The sequence below is a fragment of the Haliotis rufescens genome, unplaced genomic scaffold (assembly GCF_023055435.1).
Source record: "Haliotis rufescens isolate VD_foot unplaced genomic scaffold, xgHalRufe1.0.p SCAF_7, whole genome shotgun sequence".
NCBI lineage: Eukaryota > Metazoa > Mollusca > Gastropoda > Lepetellida > Haliotidae > Haliotis > Haliotis rufescens.
In genome coordinates this window covers 9,317,225-9,338,081 of record NW_025964361.1, presented here as the reverse complement: position 1 = coordinate 9,338,081, position 20,857 = coordinate 9,317,225, and the positions used below count along the sequence as shown (strand labels likewise).

The following is a 20,857-nucleotide window of genomic DNA, read 5'->3' as shown; positions in this document are numbered from 1 at the left end:
TACCACCTTTTAAGAAAATGTTAACATTACCATAACAGCATCTAGCATGCGACAATATACCTAGTTTAGCTGAAAGTGGAGTTGCATAACTTCATTGCCGTTTTTCAACCAAGAACATAAAATAGCCGATGGCTTACGACAACAGCTACGGGAACAAATCGAACCAAAGGCTCTCGTGGTCGAAAATGTAAATGTGAAACAAAAAATGCGCAACACGTGTTGCAACAGGTTCGTTTTCTTCTTTAATTAACTTTCAGACTTTAATATCTTGCAGCATATTGGAGCACAATACGTAAGTCATCATCTCCTTGGTGATCGCATCAATACTTACGCAACACATCAAATACAAAGTCTGAAAATGGATCAATCCACCGACACAAAGTGATATGAACGGCATGGGCCGAAGAACGAGGGGATTTCGACCTGAGGCTGATGCTGTTAACTGGTAGAGAAACGCATCTACAAGTCAAATCCCCCTCGTCTGATCAATTATTATAAGGTGTTTGTTTTCAAGGTTTTTATTCCGAATAACATACAGCTTGTAGTATATCCTGAGCTGTCGGCCTACAGGCCTGGGCGTGTTAACTCGCCCACCGGGGAAATCAGAACAAATGTATAGGCTTATAGAACTGCCACGCTGTTTGAAGTTATGGCCGTCACCTCTCCCTGCGGACAGGTCTAACCGTTGCGTCCCTCCATGATACCGTGAGGTGGTGTTAGTAGTACCGATAGAGTCCACACATAAATTACAGTTTTGTACGATTGGGACTACTCAAACTGCCTGTCGAATGGTTTAGGATTTATTTGTTGAGAACACAAATCCAAATCTCATTGATGACGTTAGTGAATAATTCTTCTACATACCAAAGGGTTGAATTGATTCATAAAACAATGTGCTCGTTTCTCCATGAGTGGGCGTTTTGTAATAAGCGTCGTGTCTACACAAGAGCATGGCTGCAGTCTTGCATAATGGTTTAACTACAACGTTAAAACAACGGCAAAGACTTTTCGCATAAACGATTGCAAGTGGTGCCTCAATGGAGAGAATGTCCTCTTTTGTTCCAGGGAACCGAATGCTAAGACACAGGCAATGTATTATGTATTGAATTGAATCCCATAGCTAGGTTCTGGCTTTGTTGCCATGGTTACCTTAGATTCCAGAAATTCAGCTCCAACGGTCTGACACTCTACGGTTCCTATAAACATTTGCAAATTCAACGAAAATACCGGGATAAAATAGTTACAGCAGATAGCAGCATGATGTGTCATTTTCGTTTGTCAACATTAAAGAATACCAGTTCTTCAATATTGATGTTTTCATGTGGACGGTTACTTAAATTTTCATCCGTTAGTTTATTTCAAGAAGTTTGAATACGTATTGATTTTCGAGGCCCTGCATGAAGTACAGTAAACTACGTTTATAACTAACACGCTTATAACGAAATGATGGATATAACAAACTTATTTGCCATTTGCTGTACATATGCGGTATATACTTATAACGAGCTTCGGTAATATTTTTTTAATTTGACGTTTACGCGAAATACGGCTTTTCCATTGGACGAGAGGTCGGTCACATGACCGAGAAATTGACGTTCATAAGTGTATGAACGACACAATTTGACGTTCATACGTTTTTCACGAGACCGTGTTCTTGAAATGACGTAAACACTGAGGGACTACTTCCACATTTCTGGGGAAACCCCTGGGAATTCCCTAGCACGAAAACATACATATATTAAGCATTATTTCTGATCATTTAGAACCTTTAATCTTGGTCTCAGCATTTCAGTATACATTGAGAAACGTAAGAGAGCTTGACTGCATGATTGTTCACGAATTTCTTCGCTTCGGCCCATCCCAATGAACAAACGAAAAATTGCAGTAGAGATGTTACCATCTCCGACGTTCATACAGTTTGGCCCCCACTCTATGAAGGTTCATACTCCAATGAACTCACACAAAGTGAAGGTCAATTCTTAAGTAAAATTAGTGGTCCCTTTGAGTTCGTTTATACCGTATTTTACTGTAGTTTTGAACTTCGGCTGAGCTTGTGTTATGACGTTGGTATTTGATGGATTTAATGTTGTAGAACTATATTATCATACTGGATTAACTGGCGGTTTATTATGTTAACGTTGATGGAATAATACTAATGATAGCACTAGAAAGTATCGTATTGATAATGGATAACAATATTAAACAAAATGGTGTTTTGAGTAAAGGTTTCGTTATACTGTCGGACAGTTACTATAACGGACGTCATTGCACTTTCGAAATTGATCTGTTTTAACCGTTATGCTAAAGCACTGTTCTTCTGTAATATCTAGTGAAATCATATTTTTCATCTTCAGGATACACAAAGACGGCGACGATGTTACTGTCTTCATACACTTTCATCAGAAAACACCATGTTTACAAATCAGCCTTGACCTGTGTGTATTGAAGCGGAACCAGATTTGCTAGACGTTATTAAACCCAGTCATAAACCCTCCAATGAAAGCAACTTTTTAAATTAAATTACTCCAGGTTGAAAAAACTTCACTTGGAAATTTTTTATGCTGCTCGTATGAACAATTTTAAAATTTTCCACGAGGACGTGTTACTAAATAAATAATAAGTTGTTTGTAGTCCTGATAGCTCATCAAAGGATTGGTTTGATGACTGAAGAATATCATGGCTGGGGGCGCTAAAGAATTAGTTTACTAATTTGAATATTCACTGGTTACGGAGGAAGTGAATGTCGACGGTCACTTGGGAGAAAGAAATATCCCATCTGCACGCAACAACCTGGACGACATGACTTCATGAAATATGACTACGAAAGAAACGGTTAATACTGAACAACCCTCGACAAAATAATCAACTTTTTACAACAAATGAATTATTGACGTAAAGGGAAACAGAGTGAAGGAGACACAGCTGTGATGGCTGATGTATGGGAAACCGATGCAAATGAGGATACTCCTTGCTCTTGTTGTATCCTGTTCTCGTATTCTACACACAATGATACTGAAAGTGACTCGTCCTGATTAGTTACAAGAGTATTAAGTTTTAATTACTGTTTGAAGAGGACTCATGATTCGTGCAGGACTAGCTTGACTTGTTCGGGTGAGAGGACATCATAGCTCAGTGCGTCCGCTCGTCAGAGGATTGTCTGAAGGGTTGGACTGAACACACTGTGTGAGCGAAGAATGATACAACGTTGTGATGGATGTTATAGCCGACGACGGAGGAGTGAGCAGTTTGGTGAAACCGTTGACCACCCGAATGGTGCTGACCATGGAACATGATCGTGGGGAATCTGGGATTCGAACCATGAGTGAGTGAGTGAGTGAGTGAAGTTTTACGCCGCTCAGCAATATTCCCGCAATATCACGGCGGAGAACACCAGAAATGGGCTTCACACAGAGTAACCATGTCGGGAATCGAACCCGGGTCTTCGGCGTGACGAGCGAATGCTTTAACCACAAGGCTACCCGACCGCCCCGAACCAAAGATGAAAGTGTGCTCCAGTCGCGATAACTCACTGTGCAGTTTTCAGTATCATACCGTTCCCGTGGGCTTCACCAAAGTGGTAAATGTCTAACTACAAGCGACAAATCCCTTTCCATGTTCATAAGAAAACGGGGCGGTCGGGTAGCCTAGTGGTTAAAACGTTCGCTCGTCACGCCAAAGACCCAAGTTCGATTCCCGACATGGGTGCAAAGTGTGAAGCCTATTTCTGGGGTCCCCCGCCGTGATATTGCTGGAATATTGCTAAGAAGTCTCTGCCAGATGCAGAGTCGACTGTGAGTGTACGATTCCGACTATATCATGAACATGTGTTCATGAATCACTGTCAAATAGTGATTATACCAGGTGTTCAGGTGAGCGTATCCTGCCCCACCGATGGATTCGTCGCAAACACATGCAAAGTCAAGTCAATTGTTCCCTTTGAAAAAACACGGGAACATATGGTACAAGTCAAAGTAGAGAACTGCATCGGACATCATTTTTGTATGCGTCAAATTTGGAAATGTCCTCGACATGTCTACCATACAACTTTTTAAAAGCTTTACTGAGACCTTGAATGTTGTAACTTTCATCAAACAACTTTTGAGCAAGAATTGTATGACTAGGGCCTTCATTGCTTCGGGTGTTTCTCCCACATTAAGCAGATCATGACACTCTGAGCTATAACTGAAATACTGTTCGAAGTGGCGACATCCAAATCACTTGCTCTTCAGATGTCATGGGGTCTTCACCGATGACCCGTGAAGATGCGGGTTAGAATTGGTCTTCAGCAACCAATGCTTGCCGTAAAAGGCGACTATGCTTGTCGTATGAGGCGACTAAAAGGATCGGGTGGTCAGGCTCGCTGACTTTGTTGATGCATGTCATCGTATCCCAACTATGTGGATCGATGCTCTTCAAGTCAATTACCGGATTGTCTGGTCCAGATTCGATTTATTTACAGACCGCCGTCAAATAGCTGGAATATTGCTGAGTTAAAAAAACAAGCAAACAAACTTTACCCTTGACTACCGATACGATGTAAACCAGTACAGTCCCGTGGTCCCAGGCGGTGCCGGCTCTCTCAGGTGTTCGGTTACCGCCTACGCGATCGATGTCGTAGGAGTAGGTGCACCTCACACGGAATATAGAGGGAACTAGGAACGCTACAATGCATGAGTCATTGAAGGTTCAGTGACGCTATGGTTGATCACGGGCTTCTTTACTATCGTCTTCAAATCGCAATAGCTGTAGACTGTTCACAATGCCATAAAGTCTTTGAAAGACATTTAGAAGTTGGAAGAACATGAAGGCATGAAGGCTTTACAGATAACAACTTCTTTATTGGCTGTTCCGTGTCCCCATCAATACCATACACAGTAAAACTCCTTTAACTGGAAGACCTCGGGGCCATTGGTTGTCGGTTTTGTCTGGTATCCGTAGATCGAGTCATGTCATATAAGACCATGGTGTACGGTGATATGGATTTCGCCTTGGCCAAAAATATCGAATCGTCTTAAACGATATTTCGAGTTAATGGAGTTTGCGTTAACGTAAACCATGAAAGGATATCAACGAGGCCAACAAGTTACCTCATTCTACACCATATATCAAGTTAAGTTAGACCATAAGTTTGGTAAGGATACCACCGATGCCAAAAACTTTATATCGTCTTAAACGATATTACAAGTTATAGAGTTCGAGTTAAGGTAGACCATATTTATGATAAGGATACCAGCGAGGCCAAAACCTTACATGGCCTTAAACAATTTATTACGTTGAAGTAGACCATATTTATGATAAGGATACCAGCAAGGCCAAAACCTTACATCGCCTTTAACAATTTATTAAGTTGAAGTAGACCATATTTATGATCAGGATACCAGCGAGGCCAAAACCTTACATCGCCTTAAACAATTTATTAAGTTGAAGTAGACCATATTTATGATAAGGATACCAGCGAGGCCAAAACCTTACATCGTCTTAAACAATTTATTAAGTTGAAGTAGACCATATTTATGATAAGGATACCAGCGAGGCCAAAACCTTACATCGTCTTAAACAATTTATTAAGTTGAAGAAAACCATATTTTTGTTAAGTATACCAGTCAGGTCAAAACCTTACGATGTCTTAAACAATTTATCGAGTAAAAGTAGACCATATTTTGGTTAAGGATACCAGCGAGGAAAAAGTTTACATCGTCTGAAAGGATATTTCGAGTCACAGAGCTCGAGTTCGCGTTGACCAAAGCGTTGGTCTGGTTTCTGTCTGAGCTGAAAGGTTGGATTTTCTTTAATGAAATGTCAAATTAATACAGTTGAATGCACGAGGATTCAGCGTACGTTATATGCATCCAAAGGATCCCTCCTCGTGTGTAATTTTAAGATTGAAATCTAACTCTGACAAACATATGCATATACATTTACACATCATGGCTTCAATACTTTTGTGGGTATATTGAAACCGCTCCCGATGTCTAGTGGATAAAGCGTCTGCCAGGAGATCGGAAGGTCGATGGTTCGATCCAAAAGTGGGCTAGCACTATAAAACCGGCATTAGCACGGACTAGTACAAGCAGCTACATACACACGTGCATGCACGTCCCTATATGTGCAAAAGTCTTAACGCAACATTAAAAACCATTTCACCTGACCATAAGCAAGACGCTGGTTTAATAACGACTTCTCTAATCAGAACGGACTGTGACCACAGACTAGATCATACACTAATAGTTAAAGACAAACCTCTACCTATGGTCCCTTTTGATATGTAATTGAGCTTGAAAATGCATTACAAGGCCAAACTCCTTTTGTCAGCCGGAGAGAGAGTCTGCAGATCAAAGGTTTTCCACATAGACCTTGTGTTGCCGTACGTCACGAGCCGTGCAGTGGCCATGTACATGTTAAAGTTGCTCTAACCCATACACATTTCTTCAAAGTAACACAAGTTAATCACATTAGTTTTTGCTTTTAGACACTTCTTTCCAAGTAAAATATATCACACCTAATGGGCGTAGGGATTGAGAAGCTATAGACTACAAATACACACTGGAAACTTCAACGCGCAGTTACCTTTTTAAAAAACTGTTTTTGTCACCTAAACCTGAGCGATGAGCGTTAGACTAGGAGTGTCTAATTCTCGTTGGAGCCTCTCTTCATCCACGAGAATGAGCGAGACTCGGGAAGTATTGCTTCTAGACTCGCATGCGGCACGCAAGCTAAGATGCAACATCAATGTTTTATTAAGCTCGTCTGATGTCATGGGCCAATCTACATTTTCAAATGCTTAACTTAAGACTTCGTTGATGAACGAGCCTTAGTTAGGTGCCGAGCAAGGGCGATAACTCATCCGTGAATCTAGACGGGATTTTTCATGACAAAATCGCCGTCAGGAAAAAATACAGTGTTTGATTGTAAAAGAAGATGGATCTTATAGTCGTTGGCCTGTTTTACATGGGCTTTCGCTCGCCGTTTATCCCATAAAAGAACGACATTTCTTTCACTCAAACGATAAAACCATCGCGGACGAAATACTGTTTGTTTCATGACTACCGATTTAGTACTATGGTGACGCTATATGACTGTGTAAAAGTGTCACGCAGTAGGGAAAGTGTTGGTGGAGAGATCAGGCATATAACTGAATCAAAGCATAGAACTAAAACATTCATTTCGAAGATGTACAGTTTTTTTGGAGAAGATTTTCAGTCGTAATGGTGAGGTGAGGTTTAACGTCGCGTCCAAGATTATTGCACTTACAGTGTATATAGCGACGTGCATGCACGTGTGTTTGTGTGGCTGCTTGTACTAGTCCGGACTGATGCCGATTTATAGTGCTAGCTCACTGAGATACCATGCCGGAGTTTAACATGAATACCCCACTCAGACACAGTATACTGACTCCGAGCCGACCAATCCTTAGCCCCTTAATGCTGAGCGCCAGACAGGGTAACAACAAGTACCATCTTTTAACGTCTTTTGGTATGACGCGGTCGGGGATCGAACCCCGGACCTTCCGCTCTCAGGGCGGACGCTCTGCCATTAGACCACGGAGGCGGTCCAGTCGTAATACATCTACTAAGTGTTTGATTTTTCATTATTATTACAGTGAGTGGAAAACGCTGCTATGAATTATTCAAATTATTTCAGTTTGCGTTGTGAGGAAAGCTCGACATTCTAGAGGTCTTGAATATGAGCACGGGCACGGGTATGCTCCCTGGAAACATGATCAGACCGAACAGGGATTCGAACCCACGATCCGAGGTTTGTCCTACGCCTAAGGGATGCTTACATGTATATTGACAGCGAAGTGTGGAAGGCGCCCAAAACGACCAGGCCTCCCGTGATCCTATTACTATCGAGAATAACAATGGATTTATATGGCGCCTAACTTCTTACTTAAAGGTCGGGGGCTGACAGGTAAAGTTTGATACGTCCTTAGAGCAGGTATGTTTTTAGAAGTCAGAGGTTTGGGCTCATTTGAGATTTCAAATTGAGTTTCAAAGCTTTAAACCTGCAACTGAGAAAGAACATTCCACCAGCTTTGTTTCTGGTGATGTTGGTTTTCACAGTAATGGCCGCAACGGCTTGTTGACGCTCAGAAACTCGTTCATATAAACTGGTGATGGGTTATCATACAAATGTGCATATATAATACACACATAACGCAATCCTAATCTCAGCGTGTTTAGGTTATCGATACATTATTAAGATGTCGCCTGCCTTAAGCTGCTGCTTCTGAATCTGTTGGGATGACGTTGACTCGCGGCACATGATACCAACAAATGTTATCTCGGTCACGGTCAATTGAATGTGAAGCAATTACATTAATGACAAGATGGCGGGATATCTAAAGCATATAGATCGGGGGAACAAGGTTTGTTCGATTGAAATGTTCGGTGCCGTGTTTGGGTCAGCGGTCTCCGTGAGTTGTCACATGAAACTTTAATGAAATCACTCAGGGTGCCTGGTTAGAGTAAACATCAGAACTGGAACATGTATACTTATTTCAACCCGAGACCAATCTTCTCCATCCCGTCGGCCTGTTCCTAGTTAGTGCTGAACATTCCACCTCTGATGTGAGACGTGACGGCAGCAGCAGAAATAGGTATTCCAATCATGTATGGTGCAGGGTGAGGGGACTGAAAGAAGGGGACGGTAGTTGGAGGGTAGGGGACAGAGGGAGAAGACTGAAAGAAGGGGACGGTAGCTGGAGGGAAGGGACTGGGGAGGGGACTGAAAGAAGGGGACGGTAGCTGGAGGGTAGGGGACAGGGGAGGAGACTGAAAGAAGGGGAAGATAGCTGGAGGGTAGGGGGGGGGGGGGGCTGGGGAGGGGACTGAAAGAAGGGGAAGGTAGCTGGAGGGTAGCGGGACTGGGGAGGGGACTGAAAGAAGGGGAAGGTAGCTGGAGGGTAGCAGGGCTGGGGAGGGGACTGAAAGAAGGGGAAGGTAGCTGGAGGGTAGGGGGACTGGGGAGGGGACTGAAAGAAGGAGAAGATAGCTGGAGGGTAGGGGGGGGGGCTGGGGAGAGGACTGAAAGAAGGGGAAGGTAGCTGGAGGGTAGGGGGACTGGGGAGGGGACTGAAAGAAGGGGAAGGTAGCTGGAGGTGAGGGACTGGGGAGGAGACTGAAAGAAGGGGACGGTAGCTGGAGGGTAGGGGGTACTGGGGAGGGGACTGAAAGAAGGGGAAGGTAGCTGGAGGGTAGGGGGACTGGGGAGGGGACTGAAAGAAGGGGAAGGTAGCTGGAGGGTAGGGGGGCTGGGGAGGGGACTGAAAGAAGGGGAAGGTAGCTGGAGGGTAGGGGGGACTGGGGAGGGGACTGAAAGAAGGGGAAGGTAGCTGGAGGGTAGGGGACAGGGGAGGAGACTGAAAGAAGGGGGAGGTAACTGGAGGGTAAGGGAGGGAAGGGGACTGAAAGAATGGGAAGGCAGCTGGAGGGTAGGGGGACTGGGGAGGGGACTGAAAGAAGGGGAAGGTACCTGGAGGGTAGGGAGACTGGGGAGGGGACTGAAAGAAGGGGAAGGTAACTGGAGGGTAGGGGACAGGGGAGGGGACTGAAAGAAGGGGAAGGTAGGTGGAGGGTAGGGGGGCTTGGGAGGGGACTGAAAGAAGGGGAAGGTAGGTGGAGGGTAGGGGGGACTGGGGAGGGGACTGAAAGAAGGGGAAGGTAGCTGGAGGGTAGGGGACAGGGGAGGAGACTGAAAGAAGGGGGAGGTAGCTGGAGGGTAGGGGACAGGGGAGGAGACTGAAAGAAGGGGAAGGTAGCTGGAGGGTAGTGGACAGGGGAGGAGACTGAAAGAAGGGGAAGGTAGCTGGAGGGTAAGGGAGGGGAGGGGACTGAAAGAATGGGAAGGCAGCTGGAGGGTAGGGGGACTGGGGAGGGGACTGAAAGAAGGGGAAGGTAACTGGAGGGTAGGGAGACTGGGGAGGGGACTGAAAGAAGGGGAAGGTAACTGGAGGGTAGGGGACAGGGGAGGGGACTGAAAGAAGGGGAAGGTAGCTGGAGGGTAGGGGACAGGAGAGGGGACTGAAAGAAGGTGAAGGTAGCTGGAGGGTAGGGGACAGGGGAGGAGACTGAAAGAAGGGGAAGGTAGCTGGAGGGTAGTGGACAGGGGAGGAGACTGAAAGAAGGGGAAGGTAGCTGGAGGGTAAGGGAGGGGACGGGACTGAAAGAATGGGAAGGCAGCTGGAGGGTAGGGGGACTGGGGAGGGGACTGAAAGAAGGGGAAGGTAACTGGAGGGTAGGGAGACTGGGGAGGGGACTGAAAGAAGGGGAAGGTAACTGGAGGGTAGGGGACAGGGGAGGGGACTGAAAGAAGGGGAAGGTAGCTGGAGGGTAGGGGACAGGAGAGGGGACTGAAAGAAGGTGAAGGTAGCTGGAGGTGAAGGGGGGGGGGGGGCGGGGGGGGGCTGGGGAGGGGATTGAAAGAAGGGGGAGGTAGCTGGAGGGTAGGGAGACTGGGGAGGGGACTGAAAGAAGGGGAAGGTAGCTGGAGGGTAGGGGACAGGAGAGGGGACTGAAAGAAGGGGAAGGTAACTGGAGGGTAGGGGACAGGGGAGGAGACTGAAAGAAGGGGAAGGTAGCTGGAGGGTAGGGGACAGGGGAGGAGACTGAAAGAAGGGGAAGGTAGCTTGAGGGTAGGGGGACTGGGGAGGGGACTGAAAGAAGGGGAAAGTAGCTGGAGGGTAGGGGGACAGGGGAGGGGACTGAAAGAAGGGGAATGTAGCTGGAGGGTAGGGGGACAGGGAGGGGACTGAAAGAAGGGGAAGGTAGCTCGGGGGTAGGGGGGACTGGGGAGATGGTTGAAAGAAGGGGAAGCTTAAGGTAGCTGGAGGGTGGCTGACTTGGGGGGAGGGATGGTTGAAAGAAGGGGAAGGTAGCTGGAGGGTGGGGGACTGGGGAGATTGTTGAAAGAAGGGGAAGGTAGCTGGAGGGCGTTGATGAGAGAGGAAGCTCTATTATGATGGGACTAGGGTGTTTACAAGATAGACATTAAGATAGTTAGACATGGACCATGTATTTCTCGATAGGAACTGAATATATGAATATCCATTAAAAAGAACTCTTGCCCTTTAAAGCGTCTCTCGTACACCCCTTCAAACAGAACGCCCCTGATAGCAGTCCCAGAGCGGAGGGCCGAGTCGTGAACCGCATGCTTACCTTACCCTCTTCCTCACGCCACCTTACTTCCCATCCACATCCCTGGATCCCAGGGAAGATGCAATATGTATGAGACTATCCCCAAGACACGTATCCATTAAGAGTGAGTGAGTGAGTATGGTTTTACGCCGCTTTTAGAAATATTCCAGCAAAATCACGGCGGTGGACACCAGAAATGGGCTTCACACATTGTACCCATGTCGGGAATCGAACCCGGGTCTTCAGCGTGTATCCATTAAGAATTACGATTCTAATGTTTTACTGAGAAATCAGCAGATTAATTTGATTGCTTGTATTGTTTCAAAGAATTGATGTACATGCCTCTAACTTTCTAACCCAAAGCCTCCACAGATGAAGAAACCGTTTAAGAAGTTGATTTCCCATCCCTGTTCACAACGTCTGCATCAAGCATTGTCTTAGAGCCTTCTAATGCCGCCCCTGGGGATACGATTGGATATGTCGGGAGAATATTTTTTAGAGATACTGTCACGGTATTTGTCATTTTGTCATTGGTAATTGTTATTCATTTCTCTTGGGAATCAGGCAATCTCGGCTCCAATTTTTGTTACACGTTTCTTAAGTGGATTTCTTTGCTGTTTTCTTTCAATGTTTCTGTGTGACATAACGTTTCCATTAACTGAAACCGAACACTTTTCAATCTACACGGGAGTTGTGGTCAACCATTCATTTCACCCTCAAACCTGCATTGAGACGTTGTTCGCCCATACGTCTCCACTCACTCTGCATTGAAGATCATAATCAATCATTGACAAAACCGCCTACCGTGTACAGACTACTGCTTCACTTATATGTCTCCCGGTCCCTGTACAACGTGGTGCGTCTCTCTGGCCCTGTACCTGAGAGATCTGTACAACTTTATGCGTCTCTCTGACCCTGTACCTGAGAGATCTGTACAACTTTATGCGTCTCTCTGACCCTGTACCTGAGAGATCTGTACAACTTTATGCGTCTCTCTGACCCTGTACCTGAGAGATCTGTACAACTTTATGCGTCTCTCTGACCCTGTACCTGAGAGATCTGTACAACTTTATGCGTCTCTCTGACCCTGTACCTGAAAGATCTGTACAACTTTATGCGTCTCGCTGACCCTGTACCTGAGAGATCTGTACAACTTTATGCGTCTCGCTGACCCTGTACCTGAGAGATCTGTACAACTTTATGCGTCTCGCTGACCCTGTACCTGAGAGATCTGTACAACTTTATGCGTCTCTATGACCCTGTACCTGAGAGATCTGTCTACTTTGTGCGTCTCGCTGACCCTGTACCTGAGAGATCTGTACAACTTTATGCGTCTCGCTGACCCTGTACCTGAGAGATCTGTTTACTTTGTGCGTCTCGCTGACCCTGTACCTGAGAGATCTGTACAACTTTATGCGTCTCTCTGACCCTGCACTAAGGAGATCTGTACAACTTTATGCGTCTCGCTGACCCTGCACTTAGGAGATCTGTACAACTTTATGCGTCTCTCTGACCCTGCACTAGAGAGATTTGTACAACTTTATGCGTCTCTCTGACCCTGCAGTAGAGAGGTCTGTACAACTTCATGCGTCTCTCTGACCCTGCACTAGAGAGATCTGTACACATGCATGTGTCACTCTGACCCTGCACTAGAGAGATCTGTACACATGCAAGTGTCACTCTGACCCTGTGCCTCCGAGTTATGTTCAGTTATATATATATCTCCTTGATCATGACCCTGTAGTTCACAGTTCTGTTAAATTGTATGTGTTTCTCTCATCACGTACAAGGGATTTCTGTGGAATCTTATGTGTGTCACGGTGAAACCGTACTTCAGTGTTCTGTTCAGCAATAGATAACTCCCTGACAAGTTCTCTTCAGGTGTCTGTCACTCTTGCCAGTGCTTCAGAGTACTGTATAACTCTCTCTGACCCTGTACTTCAGAGTACTGTACAGCTTTGTCTCTCTGATCCTGTACTAGAGAGTTCTGTACAATTAGATGTCTCTCTGACCCTGTACTGGAGTGTTTTGTACAATTAAATGCCTCTCTGACCCTGTACTGGAGAGTTCTGTTCAATTAGATGTCTCTCTGACCCTGTACTGGAGTGTTTTGTACAATTATATGTTTCTCTGACCCTGTACTGGAGGGTTCTGTACAATTAGATGTCTCTCTGACCCTGTACTGGAGAGTTCTGTACAATTAGATGTCTCTCTGACCCTGTACTGGAGAGTTCTGTTCAATTATATGTCTCTCTGACCCTGTACTGGAGAGTTCTGTACAATTATATGTCTCTCTGACCCTGTACTGGAGAGTTCTGTACAATTATATGTTTCTCTGACCCTGTACTGGAGAGTTCTGTACAATTATATGTCTCTCTGACCCTGTACTGGAGAGTTCTGTACAATTATATGTCTCTCTGACCCTGTACTGGAGAGTTCTATTCAATTATATGTCTCTCTGACCCTGTACTGGAGAGTTATGTACAATTATATGTCTCTCTGACCCTGTACTAGAGAGTTCTGTACAATTATATGTCTCTCTGACCCTGTACTGGAGAGTTCTGTTCAGCCATACATATCCCACTGGCTGTATTACAAACTTCTGATCAAATATAGCGATCCCCACCCAGTGCTGTTATCAAGATTTGGTTTCAAGAATCGCACGTGCGCTTATAACACCAGCTCAGTGTCTGTAGGAAATCAATTCGAATGCCGATAAAACATGATGAAATACAAGAAACACGCTTCAGGGTTTATTCTTCTTATATTAAACAAGGACTTTGCTGGGGAAGTTGTCTTAATTACATAAAGATGAAAACCATGCAGACTCGGCGTCTGATGCGGTGGCTGGAACAAAACTATATTGGAACGTATCTTGTATGCACAAAATTACAGCAAATATCACAGCGTGTATAATTTTTGCGCTACTGCAAACCAAATTAATCTGAACGAAACTACGTGACTTGAGGTGGCATGCTTAATAAGACACGGGGAATCGTGCCGATGTTCTTATTACTTACCCGGTCTCCTTCTATGACTATTGGTCCGAGGCTGGGGTCAAACAGCAAGGTCTTCGGGTCAATGTTGATAGGAGATTGATTCCTGCCTTTATTACACAGAGTCCAGTCGATGTTCAGGAGTCCCCAGTACCCTGGACCTGGAACAGTAGAGGCGGTAGATCAGTGGGGGTGTGGAGGGTAAGTGATTGGATCGATTGGAGGTGTGGAGGGTGGGCAAGGGGATGAATGGACTGGGTGACTGGGTGACTGGGTGACTGGATGGTGGGCAAGGGTATGAATGGACATGATACCTAGTTGACTGGATGGTTTGAAAAGGGGATGGCTGGACTGGATGACTGGATGACTGGATGACTGGATGGTGGGCAAGGCGATGGCTGGACTGGATGACTGGATGACTGGGTGACTGGGTGACTGGATGGTGGGCAAGGGGATGGATGACTTGATGACTGAATGGTTGGCAAGGGATTGGCTGGACTGGATGACTTGATGACTGGGTTGTTGGCAAGGGGATGGATTGATTGGATGACTGGGTGGTGGGCAAGGGGGTGAATGGACTGGGTGACTGGATGGTTGGCAAGGGGATGAATGGACTGGATGACTGGGTGGTGGGCAAGGGGGTGAATGGACTTGGTGACTGGATGGTGGGTAAGGGTATGAATAGACTGGATGACTGGATGGTTGGCAAGGGGATGGCTGGACTGGATGACTGGATGACTTGATGACTGGGTGGTTGGCAAGGGGATGAATGGACTGGGTGACTGGATGGTTGGCAAGGGGATGAATGGACTGGGTGACTGGACGGTTGGCAAGGGGATGAATGGACTGGGTGACTGGATGGTTGGCAAGGGGATGAATGGACTGGGTGACTGGATGGTTGGCAAGGGGATGAATGGACTGGGTGACTGGATGGTGGTAAGGGGATGAATGGACTGGGTGACTGGATGGTGGGTGGTGGGCGAGTGGGCGAGTGGCTGATTGTGTCGTGAGAGGTTGAGAGACTTGCTTTGTGCGTGGGTCGTGAGTGAGTGGTTGTTAACTGGGTGGAAGGTAAATGAATAAACTGTGGAGTTAATAGCTGGGTGCGCGGTTTACTGGGGGATGAGCTGAAAAGCTGACTGGGTGATCGGGTGTTGGTCAGATACTGCATAAGGGGATTGGTGACAGAGATGGTGAAGAATGATAGAAGTGGATAAGTAGATAAGTGGTTCAGAGATTGATAGTGTGAGTAACTAGTGGCTGAATGGATAAGTCGTTCAAGTAGAGAAACGCATACACGTCGGCAACTCTATGTACATATGTTAGGAATCGAACCCGGAATTGAGCTCTGACTAGCGAACACTTTCACCACTTATAGTTATTGTTAAAACCCGGCGCGTTTAATGTTAAAATAACACTGGTGTCGACAATCGGGATTGCAAAATACCGGGAGGCAGTAACTTTATTGAAAAACTTGAGGTCATCAAAGTTATTTAATACACCGAGTGTCATTAACCTCATAGAAACCAGGGAATTTCATCAATGTCATAGATGCTATAGCAGCACGCCGTGTATTATGTGGTTTAATATTTATTTCTCGTTTCTTTATCTTGAGGGCTCTATTTGATTGGCCCTTAGATTTTCAATAAACCTTTATTCACCAAACCCACTCTAACCCTGAGACAAAGGTCCTAAATCCTACCCGTCATGCTTCAGATAATACTCTTGTATGATGCCGAATAGAGCTCATTATCTCGTATTGAACAATGCAATTTCACAGAGATGCTATCTGGAAAAATATACCCAAACCGCAGTTAACGCTGATAAAAAACATTCCAGGAAAGCACCTTTCTAATGCATGGTAACAGAACGAACCAGTCCGGCTGGAGGGAAGTGTTCGGCTCGCAGAGATCTGGCCTTGTGGCCGACTGATTGTAAAGTGGCTAATTAGATTGCAATGATATATATTCCTCGCGCCTCTACAGACCTGATAGTCGTTCAATATTGCGTTCTTTCTCTTCTCCCACGGTAGTGACTGTTTCCGCGGGAAGGGCGTTAATAAAGACCTCGGCACGTTATATTGGCTATACCAGGACTTGGACTCGCAATGTGTAGTTCCGGCAGAGGGGGTCGCCATCATTGCTATAACTTTAATAGGGGTCAACTTCTTCACGTTGAAGATCATGTTCTTTATTTTCTTTTAAGATTGGCCGCATACGCATTCTTCAGAAATGATTACATGCATCGATAAACAACCTCTTAAAATTAGACCAATCTTTCGACATGAGGAAAAAGGTAGCTTCGGTTTTAATTCAAAGGTGGCAATGGCGATATATGACACTTAACTTTGATTTGTTGCCTGTTTACAATGCATAAGAAATAATTCGCCTGTGCATCAATCTGTCAGAAATGAATACCGCTCCAAATACAAAAGACTTCCTTCCTTGGATATTGTCCTTTGTTGTCCTTAGCTTAGCTCTACGCAAATTGTGTGAGTGTAGGTTCTACCGGTAGGGCAGGACATGCTTACCCTTTTCTCTGGAACACATGGTGTCATCACTGATTTTCAGTGATCCATTTCTATTATTTTCACCGCTAATTTGCCTTTTGCGCCTAATGGAATCTGTTCAGGCAGATAATCGTGACTGGTTATTCTCTGACGTTGATGTTTAATGTTTTAGTGAGTGCGTGAGTTGGGTTTAACGCCGCTTTTAACAGTATTCCAGTTATATCACGGCGTGTCAGCTTAATGTAGGAGGAAAGCCCCAAGTGATGCAGGTCTCAGACGTTTACCACTTCGGTGAAACCCACGAGCAGGGGTATGGTGCTGACAAACCTAGAAACATAATTTGGGCGAACCGGGATTCGAACCCACAATCATAGGTTTCTGGCGTGCCCAAGGGACGCAACTCTGCACAACGAATCGCGGCGCCTTAGACGACTGGGTCACCCGTGCCCCCGTTTAATGTTTTAAGGACAAAAGGTTGTCTTTAGTCAAAGGTGTGATCCTTTGCTAATGTTGAGTAGTATACTTTGGATATCATTCAGAATTTATTCCATAATTGTAGTAACTCTGCTATTGATTTCATTATTGAATCTTTATTGATTTCATAAAGAAACGTTGATAGTGATTGCGTAGAGATTTGATATTTTTTCTTAATATCTTTATTTGTGATTTCAGGTGAAATCAATTTCCCACAGGAACCCAACTAATAAGATAACATAAAAATGATTTGACACAGAGACCTTAACAATAATGTCACACACATGACATGTTACTGAGGAGCTTTGATAGCAGCAACGTCCTGCAAAAGTGATGCGACATGTGGAAAGGGTATTCCATACAGTACTTGGCGGTGTATTCGCGCGTCAGACATTCAAGTTCGTCAGTCTGAAAGTCGAATAACTAAAAGCCTTCATCATATATACGCCTGAGGCGAATAGAGGTCTGATCGAAAGACATAGAATTGGATTTAACACGCTAATAGTATCTATATAAAAGATTCTCACTCAGAAACACTTCGGTGAAACCGTGTCGTTGTTTCTCTACACTGACATTATCTAGCTTAGATGACGGAATAATTTAATGTAATACTGTTGATGCTACCAAAGGTTGTCCTTACAATTTAAAGCGTTCGCTCGTCACGCCGAAGACCCGGGTTCGATTCCCGACATGGGTACAATGTGTGAAGCCCATTTATGGTGTCCCCCGCCGTGATATTGCTGGAATATTGCTAAAGGCGGCGTAAAATCATACTCACTCACACTCACCTTATAATTTCTGACTTCATATAAATCATACCATGCCTGTTTGTGTAACTGCTTGCATCTTTTTCTACTAGAAACAAATCAGTTTAGTCCACAACTTTTGAAATTGTCAAACGCGTCCTAAAAAATCGTCATTATTCAAGAATCGTTATCTTCATGAAACGCGTTTCATTTATTTTCTGTTTAAAAAAAAGGGAAATCTTTACTGTCAAATTAAAAATTATATATCAAGCATTTTCCATGATTTAAAAGTTCAAGTTTGTTGGTATGTATTTTTAACGATGTTAAATAACGATGAAATATCTAAACTTATTCATATCGATGTGTACTGTTGTCATACGAGCTAAACGTAACATCAGTAGTGATCAGAATCTCGAATCTTGGAAATATTTTTACGTATAAAAATGCAATTGACCTTTCAAATAAAATGCCAAAGGTTTGGCAAAGAGATAGAGTCGACTATCGTATTACTTGCCTTGGCATACTCCAGTGCCTTACCAGGCGCCTGTCACGTCATTATGCAATATACCAAGCATTGATGCAGTGGCTTGCATTGAGAAGAGCCTCTCATCTCATAATCACCCTAATCAACGCCGGTCTGCGTTCAAAGGCAGGGTAGAGAACGCCGCGAGGGGCAACTTAATAATTAAAAGGGGATACCTCCCTTAGCAGTCGGAATTAGTTTTTGTTATGGGACATGATGTTGCATACACTCAGGCTGACGCGGCCTGGAGACGGAGGGGTGTTGAAGACGTCCCCAGTTGACGGTGCGTGTTGGGAACGCCCCATAGGAGCGAGGTGGTAAAGAGTCGAGTCGCTCCCAGTACTTAATAAGAGGAGAGCCATTGAAGAAAAATTCATGCAGTCAGGATTCGTAAAGGTTTTGAATGTCAACAGCCACGGCTCAGCTGCAGGATTACTGACCTGTCACAATTACTGGGCGTTTTTATAGCTGCAAAAATGGATGTTTTCTCGATGTATTATGTCACCGTCCCTGTTGACGGTTGTGGTGAGAGTGATATATGCACTCAGTGGGAAGACCGTGTGTGCTTGGAACATAATGTCAGGTCTCTAGTGGTTGAGTGGGCAGAGGTGTTGTCAGCAGAGTGCTAGGAAACCGTGAGGAGTGAGTTCGAACCACGTTGCACTTTGCCAAAAGGGGATTTAGTGTCCCCGTGGAACCGTTCAGAATATGGAGACTTTGGTACTGCAAGTGTGAAACGGAACGGTCGTCTCACAATGTTTGTATTTGCATTTGGTAACGAAAAATATCCATCGTTAGTTTGTAAAAGTCAAAGGAGACGTTGTTGGTTCTAGCCATCAAATTCACATGAATTCAGTGTCATATAAGAAGGCATTGTTTGTTCTAGCCTTCAAATTCAACATTAACTCAGTGTCATGAGTAGACTTTGTTGGTTCATGCCATCAAATTCAACATGAACTCAGTGTTATATAAGGAGACGTTGTTGTTCTAGCCATCAAATTGACATGAACTCAATCTTATATAAGGAGACGTTGTTGGTTTTAGCCATCAAATTCAACATGAACTCAGTGTTATATAAAGAAGAATGAAACAGGAAGATATGTTTTGAAAATAAAAGAAATATTTCGCCAAATTCACTTGAATTGAAAATACGACGTTTACCTTTCGACCATTTATCGGAACCATATTTAACTTCTTTCCGACTAAAATATTTCATGATGATGAATTTTGTCTTTGACATTATTTTTTATGTAAAAGGTGAATTACCGAGCGGGGATCGAACTTGGTCCAATTTATGTACGGTTGAGATTCACCGTCAACGGGGAGGACTTGGTGATGTCCCTTTATTAGAGACGCCATAACAGCCGGTGAACATCTCTGTTGGCATTCTTTTAACAACAGCCTTCTGATACTGTTATCCGCTTTAGTAAGTGAGGAGTAGGTGGGTATAGAAGCCTAGTGGTTCAACCGTTCGCTCGTCATGCCGAAACCCCGAGTTCGCTCCCCACAAGGGTACACTGTATCAAACCCATTTCTGGTGTTCACCCCCGTGAAATTGCTGGAATATTGCTAAAAGCAGCGAAAATTCGTACTCACTCACTCGAGAATCGAACCCGGGTCTTCTGCGTGACGAGCGAACGCTTAAACCACAAGGCTAGCTCATCGCCCGATCTACACTTGCAGGACTGGCAACATTGGTACCACAAACTCAATTGGTTATTTTCGTGATATGTAGTTGCTTGTGGAAGGTTCCATCTTCCCGAGGCAAGGGCGTTATTTGACCATAGAAGTCCAATATCCACCCTTGCCGAACTAGGTTTGGTTTCCCGAGTTACGTTTTGGCTGGACTAACGAGTCTATGCATTGGCCAATCAAAATCGCGTAACTAACTAGACATCGGGGTCGTAAACAACATGGAGTTCAACGTGCAGATTTCGGTCGACTCCAGGATTTGCAAAGCAGGCGTACCGTCAACTGGGCGTCGACAGATATATTGGAAATATTTTCATGTTTTTAATAAAGGTGCTCAAGTGATAAGATCCACTTCACGGGGTAAGACACCTTTTATTACAACATAGATCTTGCTTATCGATCAGATCGTTTTGCCTTGGTGCCGCCATATTGTTTGAGTGAGTGAGTGAGTGAGTATGGTTTTACGCCGCTTTTAGCAATATTCCAGCAATATCACGGCGGGGGACACCAGAAATGGGCTTCACACATTGTACCCAAGTCGGGAATCAAACCCGGGTCTTCGGCGTGGCGAGCGAACGCGTTAACCACTAGGCTACCCGACCGCCCCCATATTGTTTGAAGCAAATGCAAGTGATATGAGAGATGGAATCTGATTGGTCAATAGAAGGTACCTAGAAGGGACATAGCTCGTAATAGCCACTGGTCGCGCTACGATCAAGCCCAGAAAATTCAGTCTAATTCGGCAAGGGTGGAAACTGGACTTTTACAGTAAGTTAACTCCC

At 44.8% G+C, this 20,857-nt stretch overlaps 1 protein-coding gene across 4 annotated transcripts in view; it reads right to left on the bottom strand.

The window, feature by feature from the left end:
- The window catches only part of LOC124121049 (carbonic anhydrase-related protein 10-like), a 132,993-nt gene that overhangs the window by 25,263 nt on the left and 86,873 nt on the right, over positions 1–20,857 (bottom strand). For all 4 annotated transcript variants that reach the window (XM_046483994.2, XM_046483995.2, XM_046483997.2 and 1 more), the window contains exon 3: positions 14,156–14,292. In XM_046483994.2, the coding sequence (XP_046339950.1) occupies positions 14,156–14,292 (137 nt within the window). The remainder of the gene's footprint in view (positions 1–14,155; positions 14,293–20,857) is intronic.